The following is a 22,239-nucleotide window of genomic DNA, read 5'->3' on the forward strand; positions in this document are numbered from 1 at the left end:
AAAGCGCCATTCCAGCAGTCGAATACGAAACGTTTATAATGGATTCTTTGTATAAACGAAATCCCAGCGTCTTTATGCAAGTCATTTAAATTTGAGCAACAATTCAATGCTCAATCTGATTTAACTTTAGATTCAGCACTGTAGCAAAGTGGCTCATGTTAAAATCAGTTTGTCAATGTCAAGCTACAGCTCAACCTCCTAATGGGAATGATGCACTCGTTCACTTGCCTGACGTGCACAGCTGTTCTCACGTTCCTGAGACTACTATGGCTGAGGATGGAGATTTAGAAAGCTTTTTATAAAGCATTATACTTATACTGCATTACTGAATATAGCCTTTACCTGTGTACCCATGTATGCAGCTGTTTTGCAGAAGCAATTTGATTATGCACGTGTGCAATAGCACTGCCCCACCTGGCATTTACACCCATAACCATCCTATTTTTTTTACTCTTTTATTTCACCACATTATAATACAACTGCATTTTCTTCAGCACTTTTTTTCGTGGTAACCATCTGAAGACACTAAACAAAGCCAACATGAGACCAGTGTACAGAAATTCCAGGGAGCCAATGCAAGGAAGCTTTACCAGGTGAAACATGCTCAGAACATTATAGCTTTGGTTAAAATCCAAGCAGCTGACTTCCAAACATACTATAACTTAAGTTTGGATATACAAGAAAATAAAGGCAAGTCAATTGAGAACAAATTCTCATGTATAGTGACAGCCTAGAGACACATTTCTACAGCAGGGCATTTACTAGAGCAATTGAACTACTTTGCTCAACACGTACAACAGCAGCATCCCATCTGGGGCTTGAACCCAAGACCTACCTGTAATCCAGACCATAGCCTCTACCTCAGATTGCTACCCTGATTTTCAAATAAAGCTCTATATTTCCAATATGCGAATATTCAGAGACTAACCAGATGAAAGGAAACATCAGTCTTCAGAAAGAACATTGAATTAGGGAAGATTCATCATTCTGGGAAAATAAGATGGGTTATGAAAAGCGTGATTTCACATTGTGCAACTCATAGCTAGTCACTGGACAGGAGTGCACATGAGGATATGCAGACTATCCGTGATCGATCCCTGTGAAAGGTCTGTAGTGAACCTACAGCCTGAGATTTCCCTGCTGAAAATGAGTTACTGTCCCACACACCACGACTGATAATCTCAACCTCACAGCCTTGCTCAGGGCAAAGGGCAAACCTGCACAACAACATCTGACCCCATACACATTTTGATATTGATATACATAATTCAAAAGAGACATGCTTTTCAAATTTGGATAACTATTTGCTTGTTTGACATGCACAGTTACACAGTACACAGTTAACGATTGTGGACATTTGTAGCAATGTCCAACGAGATGGACAGCAGAAAAGGATAAATACCACAAAATTTTGGATGTTTCTGCCAAGACCAGACTGCGTGCGCCGATGTAGTTAACTAACTGATACCGAATCAGTGGATCGATACTGCACAACTGAGTGCCCTCTAGTCAATTCCATAACAAAAGGTTTGGTACAGTAATAATCTGAGAAAACATTCCTGTTTGGTAGCAAGTGATGCAGTGTTCAGTCCTTATTCTACTGCACAAGCACCATTACTAAATTTAGTGAACAAATTCTAAATTGCATCCATAAAGTGGTACAACGGATTCTATAATCTCAGTAACACCCACTTTGAAAACCCTGGCGTACAGAAGAAAATAACTAAATTCTGATTCAAATAATGCTGTTAATAATGACCATTAGAAAAGGTTTCACCTATCAAAAATACTACTAAAAGCTGTACATAGCCCAGCACGGGGGGAGTGCATAATATCAAGACAGTTCTTTCCAAATCCACTCCGATGTACCTGAAAAACCACATTTAACAACTGCAATGTAAAGGTTTTATTCTGCATAGTACTGACAGCATTTATCCAGATTACTACAGTAAATATAGTACAGATAACACATTCAACTTAATCTTTTACAGTATAAGCCCCTTTCTATATTTGGTTGGAATATGTTTCACTGAAAAACAGATTTATGTTGTACCAATATTTCACGCATGACCTGACGTGCATGACATTTTTTCACATTTAACATGTATTGAGTACAGTATATAGGCTAAGGAGCACCAGTTAAATTAGGTTCAGCATTTATTATCAGACATCTGACAACATGGAATAGCAGAAATTGGGTACCATATGTGCAATCTTCTTTAAATGCAAGACTCTACAGAGAATATAAGATCTAGGAGACCATCTTCATCTATGATCTTGGACTGTATCCATTAGTCCTGGTAATTTCTGTCCGAATTCAAATGATTTTACAGTATTCCCATAATAAATACAAAAATACAATATTAAAGGTAGCAAACAGATTTCCTGCTTCACTTTTTGGTACGAAATAACTTGACAGATAATACTAAAATGATCAGTTAAGGACTAAATAATAAACCCATGAAAATATTGATATGTAATTATAAGGGACATTGTGAAAGTGCACAAAAACATATTTTAAACTCTGGTAATACACTATCGTATGGTACATTGGTACGTATATCATACATTGACTACATTAATTTGATTGAATCTTTACTTTATTAAAGAAATCCTGAACAGAGGACTTTTTATATTACTGGTTTAACTCTTTCAGAGTTATCCTGTTACTGGTTTAACTCTCTTTTATCAGTGACTCTGTGAACTGCTTTGGGAATCTGGGCTAGTGTGTTTATAATCCAAAGACTGTATTTCAGACTAGTGACCGCTCAAAGTGCTGTCTAGTCATTCTAGGCGTACTCAGATGGGATGAATCACAGGTGAAAAGGCAGAAGTGAAGTGGTGCACACCATGCAAAATGCAGATCTAGGAGTCCTGCAGTTTCCTCTCCACTTCTGAAAAGACTTTCAGATTAATTTCATCCACCTCATCTTGAACCTGTACAAATAAAAAGTATCTGGTATAAAAAAAGATCTCTTTTCTAGAAGCAAACCTGCAATCTGTACTAACAAGTTACATTTTTTAATATAAAGTTAGACTTTTAAAAAGGATTTGTGGAATCGCACCTTGTGACTTTACAACTCAGCTCACACCAGTTATCCCTGTACCCGCATGTGGAGAAGCAGGAAGTGAAGAAGGGCTACTCTTCAGGCCCTTCATCTTTGACGCACTCCATTAGAACACTAGGCAGTTTCCTAACAAGAGGAGCCGTTCAACCCAGCTGGCCCATTTGAAAACTGAAAGCCTGAATTCCAAACCCTCCCCCAAGAGCCGTGCAGACCATTGTGTGACATGAGCTCGGCACAGACATGGCCTGTCTGGATCACAGAACTCAATCTGGCTTGATATGAGCACTTGAACCCGCTGAGTCACGCTGGGACCCACAAGTTATATTCATTTCTATAAAGAAAAACTGCACTCTTTTCACAACATGGCTTAAAAAACAAAACAATCTATGGCAATGAAGGGGCACCTGTGCTATGATATGTTTGTGTTGCAAAAATACTAAATCCCTCCATGCAAATGGCTGGTGAGTTTCCACTGTAAGCCCCTGTTAAGGTTGTCCCTTTAGTTCCCTCACCTGCTCTACCTCATCCACCTCTGGAATGTAGAACTGCAGCATGTTCTGGATTCCGTTCTTCAGCGTGACGCTAGAGCTGGGACAGCCCGTGCAGGAGCCCACAAGCTTCAGCTTCACCGTCCCATCCTCAAACCCCTTGAAAATCACATCCCCACCATCCTCTTGCACTGTTGGTCTGGCACATTAGAAAAAGGTAAGCCCCTCAAGCAGAGCACACTGAGCGACACAAAAGCTTGCAGAATAATGGAGCCAAATCCCCTGGTTATGACACAAAAACTAGATCTCAATAGTATTGCTCAACTTGACCAATATCCAAACTTTATATACACACAGTTATATATATATGCACAGTATATCCTTTTATAGTTTTTGCATAATTGATATTTTGTATTGCATCTCAATTCTTCTCACGCTCCATGGAACCTTTGCCCAAACTATTGTTTCATACATATTTTAGTCTGCATTTTACTATATCTCTTGATTAGCATTTTGAGATAATCAGAATATATACTAGAGAACATACATAGCAGCGAAATATTGGAACCAACAGCATTTTCAAAGCCTCTCAGCATAAACTGACAAAATTCACATTAAAAAATAAATCTACATTAGTGTATATACACATGCAACTTTTGCTGAAGACTGCACTAAAACTACTTTCATATGCGTTTCCTCTACATTAAAAAAATGCTTTACTGCTGATTGAATTAACACATGGCCTTTGAGAAACCAAATTTGGAATCAGCAGCTGTACATGACTTGTCTTCATGGCTGAGATTACTCTATCTTTCCAGAAAAATTGAGACATGTAGACTGGTTCCTCTAACACACCCACTCGCACAGTAATCAACTGTTTTACATATTGTACGCTACACAGTGCTTTACAGGGGAGCTGGCACCAATTGGGGGTGTGACACGTCCCTCAGTGACATCAGGGAGTTGCTGTTTTTACTGGAAAGCTTAAGAAGCCCAGTTGGCTAATCTACTGGACTGTTCTAACAAGAAAGAACATTACTGTACATGTTTTTACCTGATCCTTGTGTCCAGAAGTTCCTTAATCATAGCAACGACTTCATCCTCATCTTCTTCTGACTGGGCTAAAGCAATAAGAAAAGGGAAACTGTTTCACTTGTCTTTATAGTTATACTTATTTAAACTTTTAAGCGTCCATCTATTCAGTCTCTACAGATTTTAAGACCTTAGAACTGATGTTAATTATTCTAGATTTATAACTATTTTTAGTTTTGATTGTAGTTTTAAATTGAGTAGTCTATCACATCTATTATGCCTCCCTTTTTATTGTACACCCTGGACTTTTACCACACATGCTAAACAACCCTCTTTCCAAAACCAACTTGAACCTGTAAAAACCTGCCATTTTTGGCACATCATCAACTACCCTCTTCTTGGTAAAAAACATCTTAATTCCTTGTTGTGAAAGGCAGATTTTTTGGGGGGCAATGCTAAAAAGAGCTGTATGTTACTCATTAATAAATGAGATTTGTCTCACTGCTGAAGGAGTGAACTGGGATAGATATTAATTTCAAGTTTAAGGTCCTAAACAAAATTACAGAAAACAACTAAAGGCAAACTAAGCAGGATATGAACAAAATTATATAAAACAAATAAGCTTAATAATAATAATAATAATAATAATAATAATAATAATAATAATAATTGCTTACACTTATATAGCGCTTTTCTGGACATTCCACTCAAAGCGCTTTACAGGTAATGGGAACTCCCCTCCACCACCACCAATGTGCAGCATCCACCTGGATGATGCGATGGCAGCCATAGTGCGCCAGAACACTCACCACACATCAGCTATCAGTGGGGAGGAGAGCAGAGTAATGTAGCCAATTCATAGATGGGGATTATTAGGAGGCCATGATTGGTGAGGGCCAATGGGAAATTTGGCCAGGACGCCAGGGTTACACCCCTACTCTTTTCGAGAAACGCCCTGGGATTTTTAATGACCACAGAGAATCAGGACCTCTCTTTTACGTCTCATCCGAAGGACGGCGCCTGTTTACAGTATAGTGTCCCCGTCACTATACTGGGGCATTAGGACCCACATGGACCGCAGGGTGAGCGCCCCCTGCTGGCCCCACTAACACCTCTTCCAACAGAAACCTTAGTTTTTCCGAGGAGGTCTCCTGGATGCATAATGCATAAGCTGCACCTTTTTTATAATGGGATAATTAATTATCATACTACAGATCACTGCCCCACAAACTCCTTAACAGAACTGTCCCCTAGAATACAGTTTTATTCTTACTGCTTTCAGATTGCGGCACTGCTCCTGTAGTTATGGGATTTCCACTGGCAAAGAACTCTGAGATTACAGTAAAAACCTTAGCCTTGATATCATTCCAGTGTATTTCATCATCCATCTGTGAAGACAGTTAATACACAGTTAATAAGACATTTCTAGGTTTGCTTTGTAAAAAATGAATGACAATGTTGTAACAGACAAATAAGTTCTGAATCCCGAGATGAAGTTTAAACAGATAAGTTTTATTGCATGCAAGGAACAAGGAACTGGTTCAAAATACCAGTACAAAACTTCCAGTTTATAGCACTTTTCGCCACTTCTGACGTAGCTCGTTTCCATGGTAATGGGGGGGGATCATGGTGTCCGGAAAGTTCCCAGACCTTGACCACTCTTAATGTCAGTGTTAGGTTAAGCCTCGAATGTCTTGTGTCACAAGAAGTCCAGTCTTTGTGCAGAAAGGAATCAGTTAACCCCTTCTTCACATCTTATATCTTTCTTCAACAATAAACTGTAAAAATGTACTGATACCTTTGTCACTGTGATGAAGTCTGGTCCAAAGAACACACTTTTAACCCCCTCCACTTCAAAGAGGTTTCTAGAAGAAGAGAGAAAAAAATCCAAATGAAAGAAATCAAACCAGTTCCTTTTACATTTCTTTGACTTTGGCAAAGTAATGGATTCTTTAAAAGGGCTGTCACTAACTTCACATTTTAAAACTGTACAATACAAGTGGCAATTGCACATTTCTGATGTGTAGCAATAAGGCTTTTCATTCACACTCTTAGGCCTGAGGGGAATGAGTGGTTAATGACACTGACAATGTTGACAATACAGGTTGAGGATAGTTCTAGCCATTCAGACCCCAACATTACAGAATGAAAATACTTGCCTTGCTAAAGCTGAGCATTCTGTAGTCTGCGCATTGGGAAAATCCAGAGTTCCTGTGCCCATAACTGGCTTCCCAGGAAGAAACTTTAAACTTCTTGGATTTGGAGTGTCCTGAGTCTGAATAAACATATGCCGCACTGCAAGACAATTAACCAACCGAATCACTGTCGACCCCTACGTGATTAAAACATCCATGAGTTAGTTTTAATTTCACAAGGAAATGGTAGATATATCCTGGATAGAATCTAAAGACACCTTTTTTTTTTGTCTCAACAAGACTTCATACCACATGGCCCAAGGCCTCAAATGTTTTATAAAATAATACACTCCATCCCATAAACTAGTGTACTCAAGTTTTAATATACATTTTTTATAAAATTGAATCCTTATGAATCTGCGTGAATTCTGAGCAAGATCAGATAGTCATAGTATTTCCTGGGCACTCAGAGAATTTTATGTAATTTCACACGATAAACCAAAGATTCTTAAACAATAATATAACAAAGCACTAAGGGCGAGCAATAAAAACCTCACAGCTCTTCTGTACAATGTTGTAAGATGATGCCATTACTGAATATAGTAGAATCATGTTAGAAGAATGCAGTTGTACTATAGATTTCATAAGCACATCAAAATATAATAAGCAAATGTATTTTACATCAGTGTCAAAATATTGCTTGTAAATTATCCAAGGCAAAGCCTGGTACTGTATACTACCAGCAACGTTTTCACTAAGAAGAAAGAGACAGATGTGAATCTCGGATGATCTCTATAACCGTTTTCTACGAAAACTGTTATTTTTTGTCCAATACAAATAGTTTTAAACACACTGCAATCATAGGCTGGGAAGGACAGAGATTATCAAAAGATATCTAGGTGAGGCCTCACAGGTGTAGCACGAAGTATGACGTTTTGACATTTTCAAAAGCATCACAAGTGAAGCAGTTATACGACCAAAAGGGAGGATATAATGCTACTAATACTTTAAATTTTAATAATTCATAGCATAACGTCATTATACGTTATGTATATGCATTTAAAATTCCAGTTTTCATACACAGAATAATGAGATTTCATACCTGAAATATGCTTTACGAGTGACACATTCAGAAAACATGATTTGGCGGCGTTTTCCTTGGCATATAAAGAGAAACTCTGTTGCCTCACTTCCGACACTGACCTAAAACAAAGAAGATCATGTCTATCATTGCTTCAATTTGTATAAACTTTTCTCAAGTCTCACGTCAGTAACAGCAGTCCCTGATCACGTTTTAGTATAATGTCGAAATATGAACGGACAGTTGACATTGTCCTACGTCGGAAGTTCACGTAAATCACGACTTAATTTGTGCTTAGTTAATTACAGCCCTGAAATTAAACTTCCACCTTTTGCTTTCTCGGATACAAGAAGCGTGTGTACAAACGATTCTAAATTATGATCAGTAACGTGACTGTTCGAACCTGCTGTCCCACAAAGCCGCCCGCAACCTCAGCCCAATCAAACTCAACCTCCTGGACGCCGCCATGTTTGTTTTGAAACTTAGGACCCACTCAGTTTTCTGTCTTTACACCTCCTGATACTTAAAAAAACGGATGTGATGTCTTTTGCTAAATTGAACACGGAACTGAGTTTCCTTTTTTGTTTTTTTAATTCAGGATTATTGTTGCATTATATTTAATTTGTGGCCATTAATAATAATAATAATAATAATAATAATAATAATAATAATAATAATAATAATAGGCACCATATAAAGGACTGTCGCAGAATTAAGAATTAAAAAGGGTCTTGTTGGCATTGGCAGTTAATCTATTAAATCAAATCAATAGAGGATGTATTAAATACCATGCGAGTTTTATTTGATGTTTTATGGTAACCGATAAAAAAATAAATAGTGATGATTATTAATCCCAAGAACAATCACTTGCTCTGTTTAACACTTTAGATAGATCATTACAGGCTACAGTATTCTTAATACTATAACAGTTGGAAGTGCTGCAAATATGATCTGACCTTTTTCATCGGCGAATTTATTCTTGTGATAGCAACGATGTCCTGCAGAGGTCGTACAAACATCCATTCTAACATGTTTCACAAGTTCACAGGTAGTTACTGATATACTGTACTTGGTGTATTTTAGCTATCTCGTTTCCTTTTTAATCCATACACTCATGAAGAAAAACGTTGTAATTTACCTTTTTACTTTTTATTTTTTCCTCATGACATACCCCGTGCACGCATATAATCAATTGCTTGAAAATCCATATTAAAAAAATAATTCGATTTTAAATTAGTCTGTAAACCCTTTATTTTACTATTGACTTTATATTTTTTTCGAATTATTAAAATAAAAGTACAAAACATTTTGTTTTTATTAAAGGACTGTAAATCAATACTATATACAATCTGTGGCCCTCTATTATACCATCATTTCCCAAAGAACTCATTGCTTCCCTTTTAATGTCCAAAAATATTTTCTATTGCGCAGCAAATCTTTGAGGAAGCCAGTAAAAGGTGTGCTGAAAATCTACAATGATCTTGCTCAATCTGAAAGAGCCATCATTTTTTTAAGTTCTTCATTATTAGACAAAAAGTTTAGTTTCTAGAAAGTTCTACTAGCATATTAAAGACATTTCATGATTATTAAAAGTTCTAAAATTAGAAGAGTACTTTTTAGTAACAATAACTTGGTTTAATAAGGACCACTTATCTTCACAGTCCATCTCACAGTCCAGCTATTTTCAACTGTTTTTCAACACTACGACTTTTCAAACTTCCTGCAAGGACCCCCTTGTGTAAACAGATAAAAAAGCAAAGTCATGGTATAACAATCATATATTAAGAATTAGAACAAAACATTATTTAATTATGTTTCTGTGGCACATTTGTGGTTGTAAATAATTCAGGACCTTGGGGATCTCCTCATTTTCTTTTAAGAAGAATGCAGTAACAGATGGACCACAGACCAGAAATGAGTCCAACAAGTACAATTCAAATGTAGGAGTCCAGTTTCGGCAGCAGTTGACTAGGCCTGCTTGGGAAGGTCGTGGTAATCATTCCGCTCCACATTTTCCTGTAACTGCTTCCATGTTGTGTGTCTCAGGGAGGGTGTGGTCAATTCTGTTTGCTGAGCTTTAAGGCTCAGGCTGCTCTGGACACAGACGGGACAGAGAAAAGAGATGACAGAGAAAGGAGCTGCTCCCTGAGAGATGCTGTGGCAGAAGAACATACCATAGATGCTGCTAGGAAAACGTTGCTGAGTTGTGACTAAGGAATGTTGCCTGACGACCCACCTGCTGCTTGATGTCTACATCGTGACATCTTGGAAGACTGTGTCTCATTCTCGAACCCACTTACAGTCTGCGCACGGTGGCTTCACATTCTCAGTAAGAAGAAATGGTTTGCTGGATTGTGATCCCTTTCACACTTTCAGCCATATCACTCGTAGGCTCGTGGACAGTGTAAGTAAAACAGTTTTTTTTTGCTTTGCAAAGGACATGTTTGAGAGATGTTTGTCATGCATCAAAACGGCAAAACGACTCTTCTGTCACATCGCTGCAGCCAAAAGTCATGTTATTCTTTGCTTGATCTCTGCCTATGGACATGGAACCCAACTTACTGACATTTCTTAAACGATAAAAACCTTTTCCTCATATCTCCAGAGTTCTAATTGTTCAACTGCAGAATATTTCTTATGAAAGATGAAGGAATTTAATGAAGTAATGAAACCTTTCACATGCTCTGTTCTTGTTTATTTCACACTTCCTTTTGCTTTCACAGTCCCGTGCTTCGTGAGCAGAACAATACCTGGAAAAGGTTTATAGTGATCTGTTCATCTCATACTGTATGTCTTAGGAAGTATTTTCACACCATGTCTAACATTATGAGTTACCTGTATTGTTTTTATCAGTATGAATAATTGTATTTTGTCTTTGAATTTCTTCTTACTAACTGATCATTTTTTTCAAGGTTATTTATAAGCTATTATTTAATTTTTTTTTCTAGCATATCTGAGCATTTTGTACCTTGAGAAAGCTTTTTTCTTCACACATATTTAAGAAAATACTTACCAACATTCAGAGAGGAATCTTTTAAAATTAACATTCTATATAACTGACCTGCGATATGATGAGAGTTAGCTTTTGTGATCGCAAATGGAAAGTGTATATTAGAAACACTTCCTGCTTTCACACGGCCGAGTTAACTAGAGTAATCTCTTTTTCAACATATGTTATCTTTGCTTAAATTATTGGATAAGCTATAACAAGTTTAGTCTGTTTAGTGGGGAGGTTACAATGAGGGCTGTAGATAGGGGGTTATGGTCAAAGGGCAGGGTGCCCAAACTCTGGCCCTAGCCTGCAATAGGTTTTAAGAAAGTCCTACATCATTTGCTTGCAGAAGGCCTGGAATTGTGAAATATGATAATTGGAACCAGTTAAAAAAATAATTAATTAGAATAAGCGACTGATGACAGGATTTGTGATAAATTCTCTCTACAATGCACCTTTATCATTGCCAATAAGAACCTCACATGCCACATCCATATTTATAGGGCAACCACATAATGGCTCCATACAGTTTATTCTCTTGCATATCCCAAACTGTAGGACACGTCAGTATGAGTAAGTGTGCATACACATTACACAACTAAAGGAATATGCAGTCAACCATTGACAGCAGCAGTTAAATTTCCTTTTCTTCAGATTGTTTATTTTATTAGAATCACAAGATACTACATTATCAAGCTGTTTCAGTGAGATTGAAGCTGCTTGGTGTTCATTACATTATATATAATATTATATGTAATGTATTATTCATATAATGCTTTCTCCACAGTACATTTGTAATTCAGTCTACATCCTAACCCTAGAAAGAGTGTTTTTAAAAAGCTATAATCTTCTTTTGTGTTTCACCATATCTGTACATGTAGGTGTTTGTCAGCTATGCTACAGATCTCTTCAAAAAGACTAGATGCCACTGGCAGCTTACAAAACCTTGTTGAACATCTTTAGTGTAATGGATTTGCAGTCTGTTAGATCACAGGGTGGGCATAACAGTGCCACTACTGCCTCTCATCTCTTCGGTCCCAGGTTCGATTTCAGACTGCAATGCCTTCTGTGCATATTCTCCCTTTGCTTGTGCGGGGTTTTTGCCAGGTTTTTTGCATTCCTACCACCTTCCAAAGAAGTGTCTGCAAAGAATGCAGTCCAGGATGTAGATAAGAAGTCTTTCAAAATTACTGAGACACATTTGCAGGTGCATTGGGAAAGATAATCCACTCATTAGCAAATCTAACAGGGAGCGGTAAAGAAATTATAGACTATTTTAATTTTGTTAATGTACTGGCAGACTGATTTGCAAACACTACAAGTGTTTTACTAGTGTAACTCAAGAAATAATAGCACATTCAAATGGAAGAAAGCTACAGTAATTTTGTTAATCTTCAATAAACAACATATTTTACGGTACCTTCCCGTACATGAAATGAAATCAATTGGCTTAGTTGAATGTATTTTATTTTGTATTTCCTTGAGTCTTCTCATTATGTTTGTTGTATCAGTCATAATTCTTATTGATAAGAAGAATTGAGATAAGAAGACTGATAATTCTTATGACCGATTCTGAAAAAATAAGATGTTGTCTTTTTAGTTTGCTTTGTTTGTTTAAGAAACGATGTCTTTTCACAAAAGTGTTTGTGGTTGTATTTAGAAACAGTGACATTTCCAATGGAAGTCACACAATGAACACCACCCTAAGGCTCTGCGTCATTTCTTTCTTTTACTTTGATTTGAGCTTTGTGCAGGTTATAGTTAGTATATGTCCTTCACTGTTCTAAAACAAGGTGTTTGTTTAAGCATTATGTAAAACTTACGTCACAAACGTTCCCATGTATGCTATTCAAAGCAGCAATTATTCATGAAGGTATGTAAGAGGGATACCATTTTTTTCAAATTCTTTATTCTAGAACTGCAAAACAAAATGCTTAAGATTCTTTCTCAAAACTAAGTGTGTATCCTTGTGATCTGACGTATTTCATCATGAAGGAAAGTCCTTTTTGAAAACCTTTCTTCCTGGTGTCCAAAATACAGGCAGAGCTAGATGACAAAGGATGTTCATGCTATGACTATTTTCTGTTATAGTGGCTTTATGTTATAGTGTCTACTGATCCAGTGCTTGTTTTGCTGACATGTCACACTTATATCAACTATGATACTGTATGTCCATCTAGACAATTATATAATGTGAAATGTTGGCCTTAAAGAAAAAAGGCTGACACTTAATGTTTGAGGAGAGAACCCCAGAAGCGTCTTATTATACATATGTACTGTAATTATGAAAGGCTTTTCTCCCTCATTGTCCAAAGGTAACAGATAGCATTAGCTGGCAAAATACAGTGTACACAGTGCATGTGTATGAATGGTGAATGGATTACTGTCTTTTAATGAAAGTCTGTATTTCTCTGAGCTCCATGAATGCAGATCCTGGTTACTCATTAAAAGACTAGAGCATAAATTAATTTTCGCTGTGAGCATGACTGTTGTAAAACACCTACATTCAAAATGAAAGAAACCATATTTAAGCAAAAGTCCACAACTGAACATACCGTGGAGAAAAATAACTGTGACATGCAAAACTGAAAATTCTAATCTAGATAAAAATATATGAAATCCTTTATATTAAACTAAATCATTAAGCATATTGTGGTAACACCTAGAAAACAATATATACATACAACAATGTACATGCCTGTACATGTAAATCAATCTTAGAAATGTTAATAATTAGTTGGTTAAATGAATGTCTTCATATTTTAATTAATGAAACATGCTGATGCATATTTTGAGCAGTTTGAATAAGAGACTATGATTTTGTTGCTTGCAGGTATGGACTTGCAGTCAGCTACAAGCACGTATGCCCACTCAGCAACTGGTATGTTGCTTTTTTCATGATTTGCCAGTTGTTGCCCTACAACAGTTTCATAGATTGATGAACAACAGCTGAATTAATCATTTTGTATAGTTGTTATGGCTGCTGTCAAACACCACTGTATTATGCTAGTGAAATAGTGAAATTGTATTTAATAAATTGTATGTTATACAGAATACTGTAGCTGAGCTGATTACATTCATTAGTAGAAATCTAGGTTGTACTATATTAGGAAAATTCCTCAGATTGAGTCTGTTTTCTTTCTTACAATTTATCTCATTTAATTTCAGGAAATACACAGATTTCTGTCACCCAAATGCATCAGAACAGTGCTGCACTGATGGAAATATGCCAATGATTAGGTATGAACACCTTCCTGCTGACCACTTTGATCACTTTAATTTATTATATTAATGCACTGAAGTGTACATGCATAAGGTTTGTAAATGTTTGGAGCAGTGGGGAACTGTGTCAGCATGTGTTGGCTGCAAAGGAACAAGTAAACAATAATTCCACACTGAAAAATAGAAACGAGAAACTCAACGTTTTGGTAGTAGAGCCTTCTTCATGTGTCTGTGCTTCTATGTCTATATTCCTGAGTTTTTTTAAAGACCAATCTCAAGAGAGAACGGATATTAAAATGACAAAATTTAAGACCATTATGTGAAAACACAGTATTCACTTTTGCATTGTTATAATATAATGGACTACTTCATCAGAGCCTTCTAAATATCATTGATAATTGCTCTGAGCCTCTCAGACCATGTCTTTGTGTTCTGCTTTTTGGGCCATAAATCCAGCATCAGCTGGAAAGGTCTCCAAGTCTGTTTGTACCTGCTGGTGTCTTTAATTGACACGTGTCAAGCAAATACCCATGCAATCTTTTCTGCTGTTTTTTTATGAGGTATAAATCCATTATCATGCCCCTCTTAACTGCCAGCAGTTCCCTACCACTTTTTGGATGGTGTTCATTCTGCAGGGAAATTTCTCAAGTTGAAAAAGGTTGACAGATAACATAGCCCAAAATGACTTAAAATAAGAAAATACTACTACTCTACAGAAAATGCATATATTCATTGAAAAATATGAATTGCTAACCAGATGTACCCAGCTTTTTTAAAAACCTGGATGTTTTTCGTGTCTCCACTCACGGCGATGAACCCTGCAACCGGACATGGGGAGAATGAGGAGGCACGGACAGGCCACACACCCTTGACCTAATGTGACAGAATATGTGGTGTCATACAGGAGATTCAGTGCTAGCTGGAATGAGAGGCACATTTCTCGCCAACAGTACCCCAAGCCTGCAAGTGCCAGGAAAGTTGCAGGGGTTACAATTTCGCTGGAGAATTGGTAGGGCAAAGGAAACTGTCCTCTCTGTGACACCCAGTCCATAGCGCCCCACTGTTGGGGAGTAATAATAATAATAATAATAATAATAATAATAATAATAATAATAATAATAATAATAATTGCTTACACTTATATAGTGCTTTTCTGGACACTCCACTCAAAGCGCTTTACAGGTAATGGGGATCCCCTCCACCACCACCAATGTGCAGCATCCACCTGGATGATATACTTGTCATAGCCTGTTAGTGATATGACACAGGTTCTAGCTGAGGCATTCAGGAGCCCTAATACGTCTGTTTATACCAGAAATCCCTCCCTGTGGTTACTATGTGCAAGACAAAAATGTATCATGTTCCCAATGTTCAGAATCTTTAGGAATTTTGAGTTAAATGGATGGGCTATCTTGTGGACAGCCTCTCTCCTGACTCGCTTGAGGATAATGAACCACAACTTCCCTGACAAAAATAATCCCATATGTAAGAACATAAGAAAGGTTGGAAATAAACGAAGGGCATTTGGCTCACCTAGTTCATTTGGATGCTAATAGCTACAGTATGTGATCTGAGAAAAGGCCAGGTGATTAATTTCTCACCCACAGTCATCTGGGAAAAACGTAACCTCTCGCATATATTCCTCCTGTTGAAGGAGTGATGGGCCAATTACTAAACATGGTGAGTATCATTCCAATGGCAATACAGAGGATGCTGAAATGGGGTGCTTGCATAACAGACTGGACGCTATCCCCCCTCCCCCCCCCCCCACAATTAAAATGGACCCAATCTTGGGAAGTGCTACACCAACTGGTACAGAATCCCAATGAGGTGGGAGTTCCCAATATTTTGTCAGCAAGTGTAAGTTTATGCCATCTACATACATCATTTTGGTTTTTGTTATTTATCTTCTGAAACGAAATAAAAAATCTTAGAAAGTGCTTTTATAGCTTTATAGCTATTAACCTAGCAATCCTTTTCTTTGCAGCTCATGTGGGAAAAACCCACCAGAAAATTCCTTGTTCACTGCTACTTTCAACGCAGCAGCTGTTTTGTGTAAGTGTCATAAAATGTGAAGTTATGAAAATATTACCTTGAAAAATGTGTTTTAATGGGAAGGTATTGGTACTTTTGGAAAGATTAAGAAAACAAAGTAAAGCTGATAGAAATGAGAGTGTCCTTTTTGTCAATTTCAGCATTGTACAGAGGCAGTGAATTGTGCATAGCAAACTCAAGTGTTGAGGAATGTATCTTTTTTCTCTTTCAGTTCTCATATTCTGCATCTGCCAACATGCTCATATTTTGGATAAGAACAGTAACTATGCCTTACTCAGCAAAGCAAACCTGGCCATTGGATGTTTGGCTGCATTTGGAGCTTTTGTCACCGGAAATTGCAATGTAAGAAACCGATCAATTATTTGACTTACAGTTGTTATCATCAGCCTGGGGTCCAGAACTTATTTGCACTCAACCATGGTTATACTGGCAGATTTGCAGTGCCTTTTTTGTTACTTCTGCACACATGCACAATGTGTCCTAACACATCACATCAAGAAATCATACTGTATTCACATCAGCAGCTTACAAATGGGTTACTTTCTAAACTGATCCAGGGTTTATGGAAACATAAATGAGCTCCTATATTTCTGAGTTATAAACCAATATTGTATATATAGAACTAATGCATGTATTCATGTACAATAATCCCAGATCACTTTATAAAGAGGAAAAAAAACATTTTTGTTTCAGTGGAAATATAGACATTTGACAAACATACTGTTTCCTGCTTTACAGCTAGTGCTTATACCTTTTCCTGTTGGTTGTATTTTAGCCTGTTCACGTGCGATGGCTTCACTACCTGGGAGCAGCACTGGGCTTTGTATGCCTCTGCTTTTACACTTTGATACTGACAATCCTGACAAGCAAGTGCTTCATCACTGGGCTGGAGCGCTTCCTTGCTCCTTTACGAATTATTTTAACTGTCGTTCAGGCTTTGTCGACCATCTTCTGTATCCTTTAAAGTCACGTCACTCACTGAAGCACCACTCAGGTAATGGGAATTCACGCTGTTTTGTCAACTGTAGTTTCAGAAGCATAAACAAATGGCAAAATCGAAACAATGTACAAAAACAAAATTAGCACTGCAGCTATAATAATGTACAAACATAAGATAAGATCACTTGATAAGCCATATACAATTTCTTGCATTACGAATTTGTCTTTTCGCATACCCCAGTTTGCTCTCCATGAGACACACAGACAGGGAGAGAAGCTTGGGGTCAGAGCGCAGGGTCAGCCATTTATACAGCGCCCCTGGAGCAGCTGGGATTAAGTTTATATGTTCCAGAATCCAACAGAATAGGATTCCTCTGCCAGCTGCGAGGTTGAACCTGCAACTTTCCAGCCCCAGGCGCAGATCCTTAACCACAGTGCCACTGCTCTGCCTTCCCCAACTCTTGCCTTTCCCTCACAGACAACATAATCTTTCTTGTTTCTTCTCGACTGTCTTGGTATGTTCCAGTATTGCCTGATGAGGTGCAGAGCTGAGACCGGTCAGAAAGCCCGTTGTCAGCCATGCACTTTTTGTTTCAGGGCTGTAATCAGATATAAGGTGACAAAGAGTAAAATATTTAAAATAATCAACATTTCTACAGAGGTATTACAAGCAAACAGTACATGATGGCCAAACCAGAGTAACTGGCTTAAGCTGCGTAATTCATTAGAAGTGAGAAGAAATCTTAGTCCTAAAGAGTTCAAATATCTTTTGTTATTTGTATTATTCTTGTTTTGTTTCAACTGTCTCTTCTCTCAGACACCAAAGAACAAATCTGGAACATGACTGTACGTTTGCAAAACTGGGAACAGTCTTCTAATGTTTCCTGTCAGCTCTTTCCAAGGCTGTGTGAAACACATGCTTAGTGCGAGAACAGAGAGGCACTTGCATTTCTCCCTGACATTTGAATATTTGCCATTTGCCTGAAATTATCACTGACAGATTTAATCAAATTCAAACTGAGTATGAGCTCAGTCTGGCACATAACAAATGTACCCTGATCTGTTCAGACTTGCATATAATTTATTGTCATACATTACCACTTCCTAACGAATCTAGAAAATATCTAGAATCTAGAATCTTGAACTTATTTTTACTTGCATATTTCGTTGCCGATCCTAATGAAACATTATCTGACTTGACACGGGGATTTTGCATAGTTGACATAAATTCAGAAAACCTTATGACGGCTGCTGAGCAGCCAGCAGTCAGGTTTACAATGCATTGCGTTTACAGTGGTCTTCATGGGAGCTTATGAGAATACTAGAGTCAACCTTTGAAGTCATTTCTCCTTAACTACAGATCACCCAGATGTGGTCTTCTTTGTACAGCCTGAATACAATTATAAGCACATGTCTGCCATTTGCGAATGGACTCTCAGCACCAATATTCAGCTGTTCGAGCTGACTTACGTTGCTGAATTTTACTATTTCTCCTCCTCCATGCTGTCTGTTTTAATACACAAAAGAGATGAGGAGAAATCATTGATTTTGTCCTGATGCTCAGGTTAACTTTGATTAATAATTGGTAATAATTATTGGTGAGTGTCAATAGAACCTCACTCTCCCATTTGACACTGTTTAATTTTTGTTCTTCTTTTTTCCTCCAAATGCATCCTTGTAGGACCACAGTGTAAAGGGTTTCTGCAATGAGTACTGCTGTGTTGTTACACCACATACAGTATATATGATAAAGTTTTCTTGAATCAAATAAACTGTAACTCTACCTCATTAGAAAAGCAACAGACTTAGTACAATCTATTATTCTGTTTTCTGTAGAAAAACTATCACAGTTAATAGCCTGGACATGTACTGGAAGTGTAACCAGCTTTGAAATTCATTTATATGTTGCAATATTTTTGATCTTCAAAGCAAAACACTGGGAGCTTTGGAAATTGAATTGTTCAATTGTCTTCTGGGCTTACTGTGCCCTTATAAATAACTGTATCCTTCAGTCATTGGGTAATGTTTGAAGTTCACCAGGTGTTGTTCACAGTATGTCTGAAACTCAACTGCAAACTCATTTAAATGGTAGAATAACAAAATGACTGAATTAAGCGATGTAATTTTTGAATTCAAACACTGTACATCAATGCAAGTGTCCATAAACCCAAAGTTATTAAAATGTGATTTCTGCAATGATGTCATATGTGGATCTGAATAAAACTGTCTGGCCTAAGGGAGTTTCTTTTGCCATAATTCAAGCATACAAAACCAAAACTATAGAGTGATCTGTAAAATCAATGTGTACACGACACATATCTGCACATGTAGAGATGGGCATTTCAGGCAACCAAAGTTCATGACTAACAACACCCAAGAATTAGACGTGTTAGAGTTATTGGAAAGAGTGGCTTTTGGTTTGACTTGCTTGGCTGAACTAAACTCCAAGTGTTGTAAACCAAGAGGTAGTTGCAAAGGTTGAGATGAGGTGGAAAAGGAATTAGAGAAATGACATCAGGAATGATTATGATTAAAAGCAGTTGGACAAAAATGTCTTGGTTGTCGTCATCCCTCCTGATCTTCAGCTAAGCATTTCTATGTGCTACAGGTATTTTACAATATCTTTTTGCATTACATTTTTTCTTTTCTATTAGCTCAAGATCTACAACTCAAACTGGTTGCACACCCTTATGACAAGAAAACGCCTAAAACAAATAAGATTGCCCTTACTGCAGTTTCCATGCACAATCGAGGGATGCTGACTAGGCAAGGGAAATGTTGCAGTAGCTCGGGAAAGAGGGGCACAAAGAACTACAGTATGAACTTGAGAGTCAACCTGAAACAATGGATATGCGCTTAGCATTGTGGAGCATCACAGATACCTTGATTCTTTTTATTCAAAATTATTGTCAACATTTTCAAAAAGAAAGGGCGTCAACACATGAACATCCGTGTTAAGGCTGAACACGTTGGGAATTATCAAATAGGTGTGTACACCACTGTTAGAGTGTGTTTACAAGCTTAGAAATCGTCTGCTCTTCATTGTGAACATATTCTGACCGCAGATCAACAGGCTGATTTTTTTCCCTCCAGAACAGATCTTTCATTAACAGTGCATGGGTGGGTTTGCAGGACCACAAAAACTGTTGCTCAAAACAGGTCTACGAAGGGAACGTTAGTCATTTACTGCTTCACACACTAATAAGCAAGTGTGAATTTAATTTATGGAACTGCCTTTTTAAAAAAAATAGATACTGCCAAAGGCAGGCTGCAGTGCTTCTGTATAAAGACAACATAAAATTATATTTCTGATATCTGGATCAATTCAACTACGGAATGAACACGTATAACATCTGATTCCCACTCAAGTGGAATTCTGATATGTTCAGTATAGCTACTACTTCCAAGACTTCTAAAGAAAATAAGAGTTTATTTTTTAGTATGACAACTTTATTGTGTGAGAAATTTAAAATATATATATATACAGTATATACAGAAACATGGAACTCGCAAAAGTAACTTCAATGTCAGGTTTTTTCTGTGTACATTATAGATATTTCAGTGCATTCTTAATCACTTTGTCTGCTCTTAACTTGGCAGCTAGAATGATCCAATGGATCCAATTAACTTGGCTCTTAAATGGCAGCTAGAATGATCACATATGGTGCCTTGTGCAAGTTGTCACATGATGTCAGATTTTTATGAATTATAAATAATGGACATAAATTTATATATTCAAAACTAATGAACAAACTGTTGATATTGGAACTCCTTCACACATAAAAGTGTTCAAAGTACAGTAACTGAAATGTTTTCGGCCTTCTAAGTCAGTATTTGACAAGGGAAGGAAGCACCTTTGGCAGTAGTTATTCAGTAGTTGGCAGTAGTGAATCTTTTTGGATAGGTCTCTAATACCTTTTAAGGTACCTTTTCCGGCAGTTAATGTTCAACTCTGTCCAAACTAGCTTCCCCTTATCATGATGCTGCTACCACCAAGTCTGGCAGATGGGATGTTGACTGGATGAGGTTATATGTTGGGCTCCTGGCAGATATGCTTTGCATTTACACCAAAAAGTTTTTTTGTTTGGCCTCACCTAACCACAAAACCTGCCGTATGTCTGCAGTACCCTTTTGACATTTTGTTGCAACCTCCATATAAGATACAAGCCTCTTTCTGCAATAGCTTCTTTCTTGCTACTTGCCCATTTCTAGGGGAATTTTTTCATTACATGAATATTATCACAAGGTTAGGGCCTTTCTTTTAGGCCACAGAGCCACTGACTGGAACTGATCAGGTTCTACTAGGAGAAAGGGCAGCATAATGAAAACAAACGTACAAAATAATTTTGCAAGCATCAGATCCAGTTGAACACCATAGCTCTTTTCAGAAACAAATACTGAGAGATCAGCCAGAGCCTGGAAGTTTTTACATTATGCATCAAACAATAATGAACCTGGAATTTGACCCTGAAACACCAAAAAACAGGCGTTTGTTTGCTTTGTGTCTGCAAGTGCTTTGCACTGTCTACAAAGGAGGATATAAATGGGAGGAGACCAGTTTAGATAGTTTCTCACATTCTCCTGCAACAGGCCTGACAAGCTAGCAATGGGTGGATTCCAGGTTTTGATTGAACTATGTGTCATTGTTAAGAAAGGGCACACCTGCACACACAATAAGTTATTAACCCCTGTAAATGGTAACTTTCTCTCCTAAATAACAGTTAAAGACAGTTAATCCGATTTTGTCCTTCTTCACCTAAGAAAATATTTTAAGATGGAGAAATGTATTTCAAAGCAAGTAAACACCCAACATAAAAAACAGGCAAACCACAAAGAATATTCAGACTAAACTATGGGGCTTGTAAAATAGAACAAACTTTCTCCTTTGTTTGCGCAGAGCAAATTTGCCTAGCTAGTTATAACAGCTGAGGCTCTTACACACTTGATTAAACATTTACAGCCCTGCAAAAGACACATGTTAAAATTCATTAGGAGAATCTACAGCAAAAAAAAACCTCTGGTACTGTTCACGATCTTAAAGTAGATACCTTTGTGAAAACAAGCTGCTACTGACACCGCATAGTCCCCAGCCCTGTAAACGGGAGAGAGAGAATCGCAGCCTCTCTGCTCACAAGTGTATCATGGATGTGGTGGGGTGACCATCCCTCTTCCACAAGGGGACAGCTTAAAACAGCCAATTAAACTAAATTAAACTAAGCTAAAGGAA

General features: G+C 37.5%; 2 protein-coding genes across 2 annotated transcripts; one reads left to right on the forward strand and one right to left on the reverse strand.

Moving 5' to 3' along the window:
• Window positions 1-1,891: 1,891 nt before the first annotated feature.
• LOC148661524 (NFU1 iron-sulfur cluster scaffold homolog, mitochondrial) lies at window positions 1,892-8,325 on the reverse strand. The gene is made up of 8 exons (XM_088635389.1): window positions 8,208-8,325; window positions 7,826-7,926; window positions 6,748-6,883; window positions 6,387-6,453; window positions 5,862-5,976; window positions 4,611-4,677; window positions 3,581-3,755; window positions 1,892-2,937 (listed from the first exon to the last, which is right to left on the reverse strand). The coding sequence occupies exons 1-8, from the start codon at window positions 8,270-8,272 to the stop codon at window positions 2,866-2,868; spliced, it is 798 nt and encodes a 265-aa protein (XP_088491515.1). The 5' UTR covers window positions 8,273-8,325; the 3' UTR covers window positions 1,892-2,865.
• A 1,544-nt stretch (window positions 8,326-9,869) lies between these two features.
• On the forward strand, window positions 9,870-19,248 carry LOC148661525 (transmembrane protein 150A). Its single transcript, XM_088635390.1, has 7 exons — window positions 9,870-10,208; window positions 13,630-13,677; window positions 13,965-14,036; window positions 16,006-16,073; window positions 16,285-16,415; window positions 16,849-17,026; window positions 18,382-19,248. Exons 1-7 carry the CDS (start codon window positions 10,144-10,146, stop codon window positions 18,567-18,569), a joined length of 750 nt encoding a protein of 249 aa, XP_088491516.1. The 5' UTR covers window positions 9,870-10,143; the 3' UTR covers window positions 18,570-19,248.
• The last annotated feature ends 2,991 nt before the right edge of the window (window positions 19,249-22,239 follow it).

The sequence above is a fragment of the Lepisosteus platostomus genome, chromosome 6, assembly GCF_059453375.1.
Source record: "Lepisosteus platostomus isolate fLepPlt1 chromosome 6, fLepPlt1.hap1, whole genome shotgun sequence".
Lineage (NCBI taxonomy): Eukaryota > Metazoa > Chordata > Actinopteri > Semionotiformes > Lepisosteidae > Lepisosteus > Lepisosteus platostomus.

Bases quoted from the DNA above. Each gene is read 5' to 3' on its own strand.
- LOC148661524 (XM_088635389.1), bottom strand. From the start codon at position 8,272: ATGGCGGCGTCCAGGAGGTTGAGTTTGATTGGGCTGAGGTTGCGGGCG. The intron at 5,977-6,386 runs GTATCAGTACAT...CTGTCTTCACAG, and splicing joins ACTTCATCACAGTGACAAAG to ATGGATGATGAAATACACTG. The intron at 2,938-3,580 runs GTGAGGGAACTA...TTATTTGTACAG, and splicing joins AGGTGGATGAGGTAGAGCAG to GTTCAAGATGAGGTGGATGA.
- LOC148661525 (XM_088635390.1), top strand. From the start codon at position 10,144: ATGGTTTGCTGGATTGTGATCCCTTTCACACTTTCAGCCATATCACTC. The intron at 13,678-13,964 runs GTATGTTGCTTT...ATTTAATTTCAG, and splicing joins GTATGCCCACTCAGCAACTG to GAAATACACAGATTTCTGTC. The intron at 16,416-16,848 runs GTAAGAAACCGA...GTTGTATTTTAG, and splicing joins TTGTCACCGGAAATTGCAAT to CCTGTTCACGTGCGATGGCT.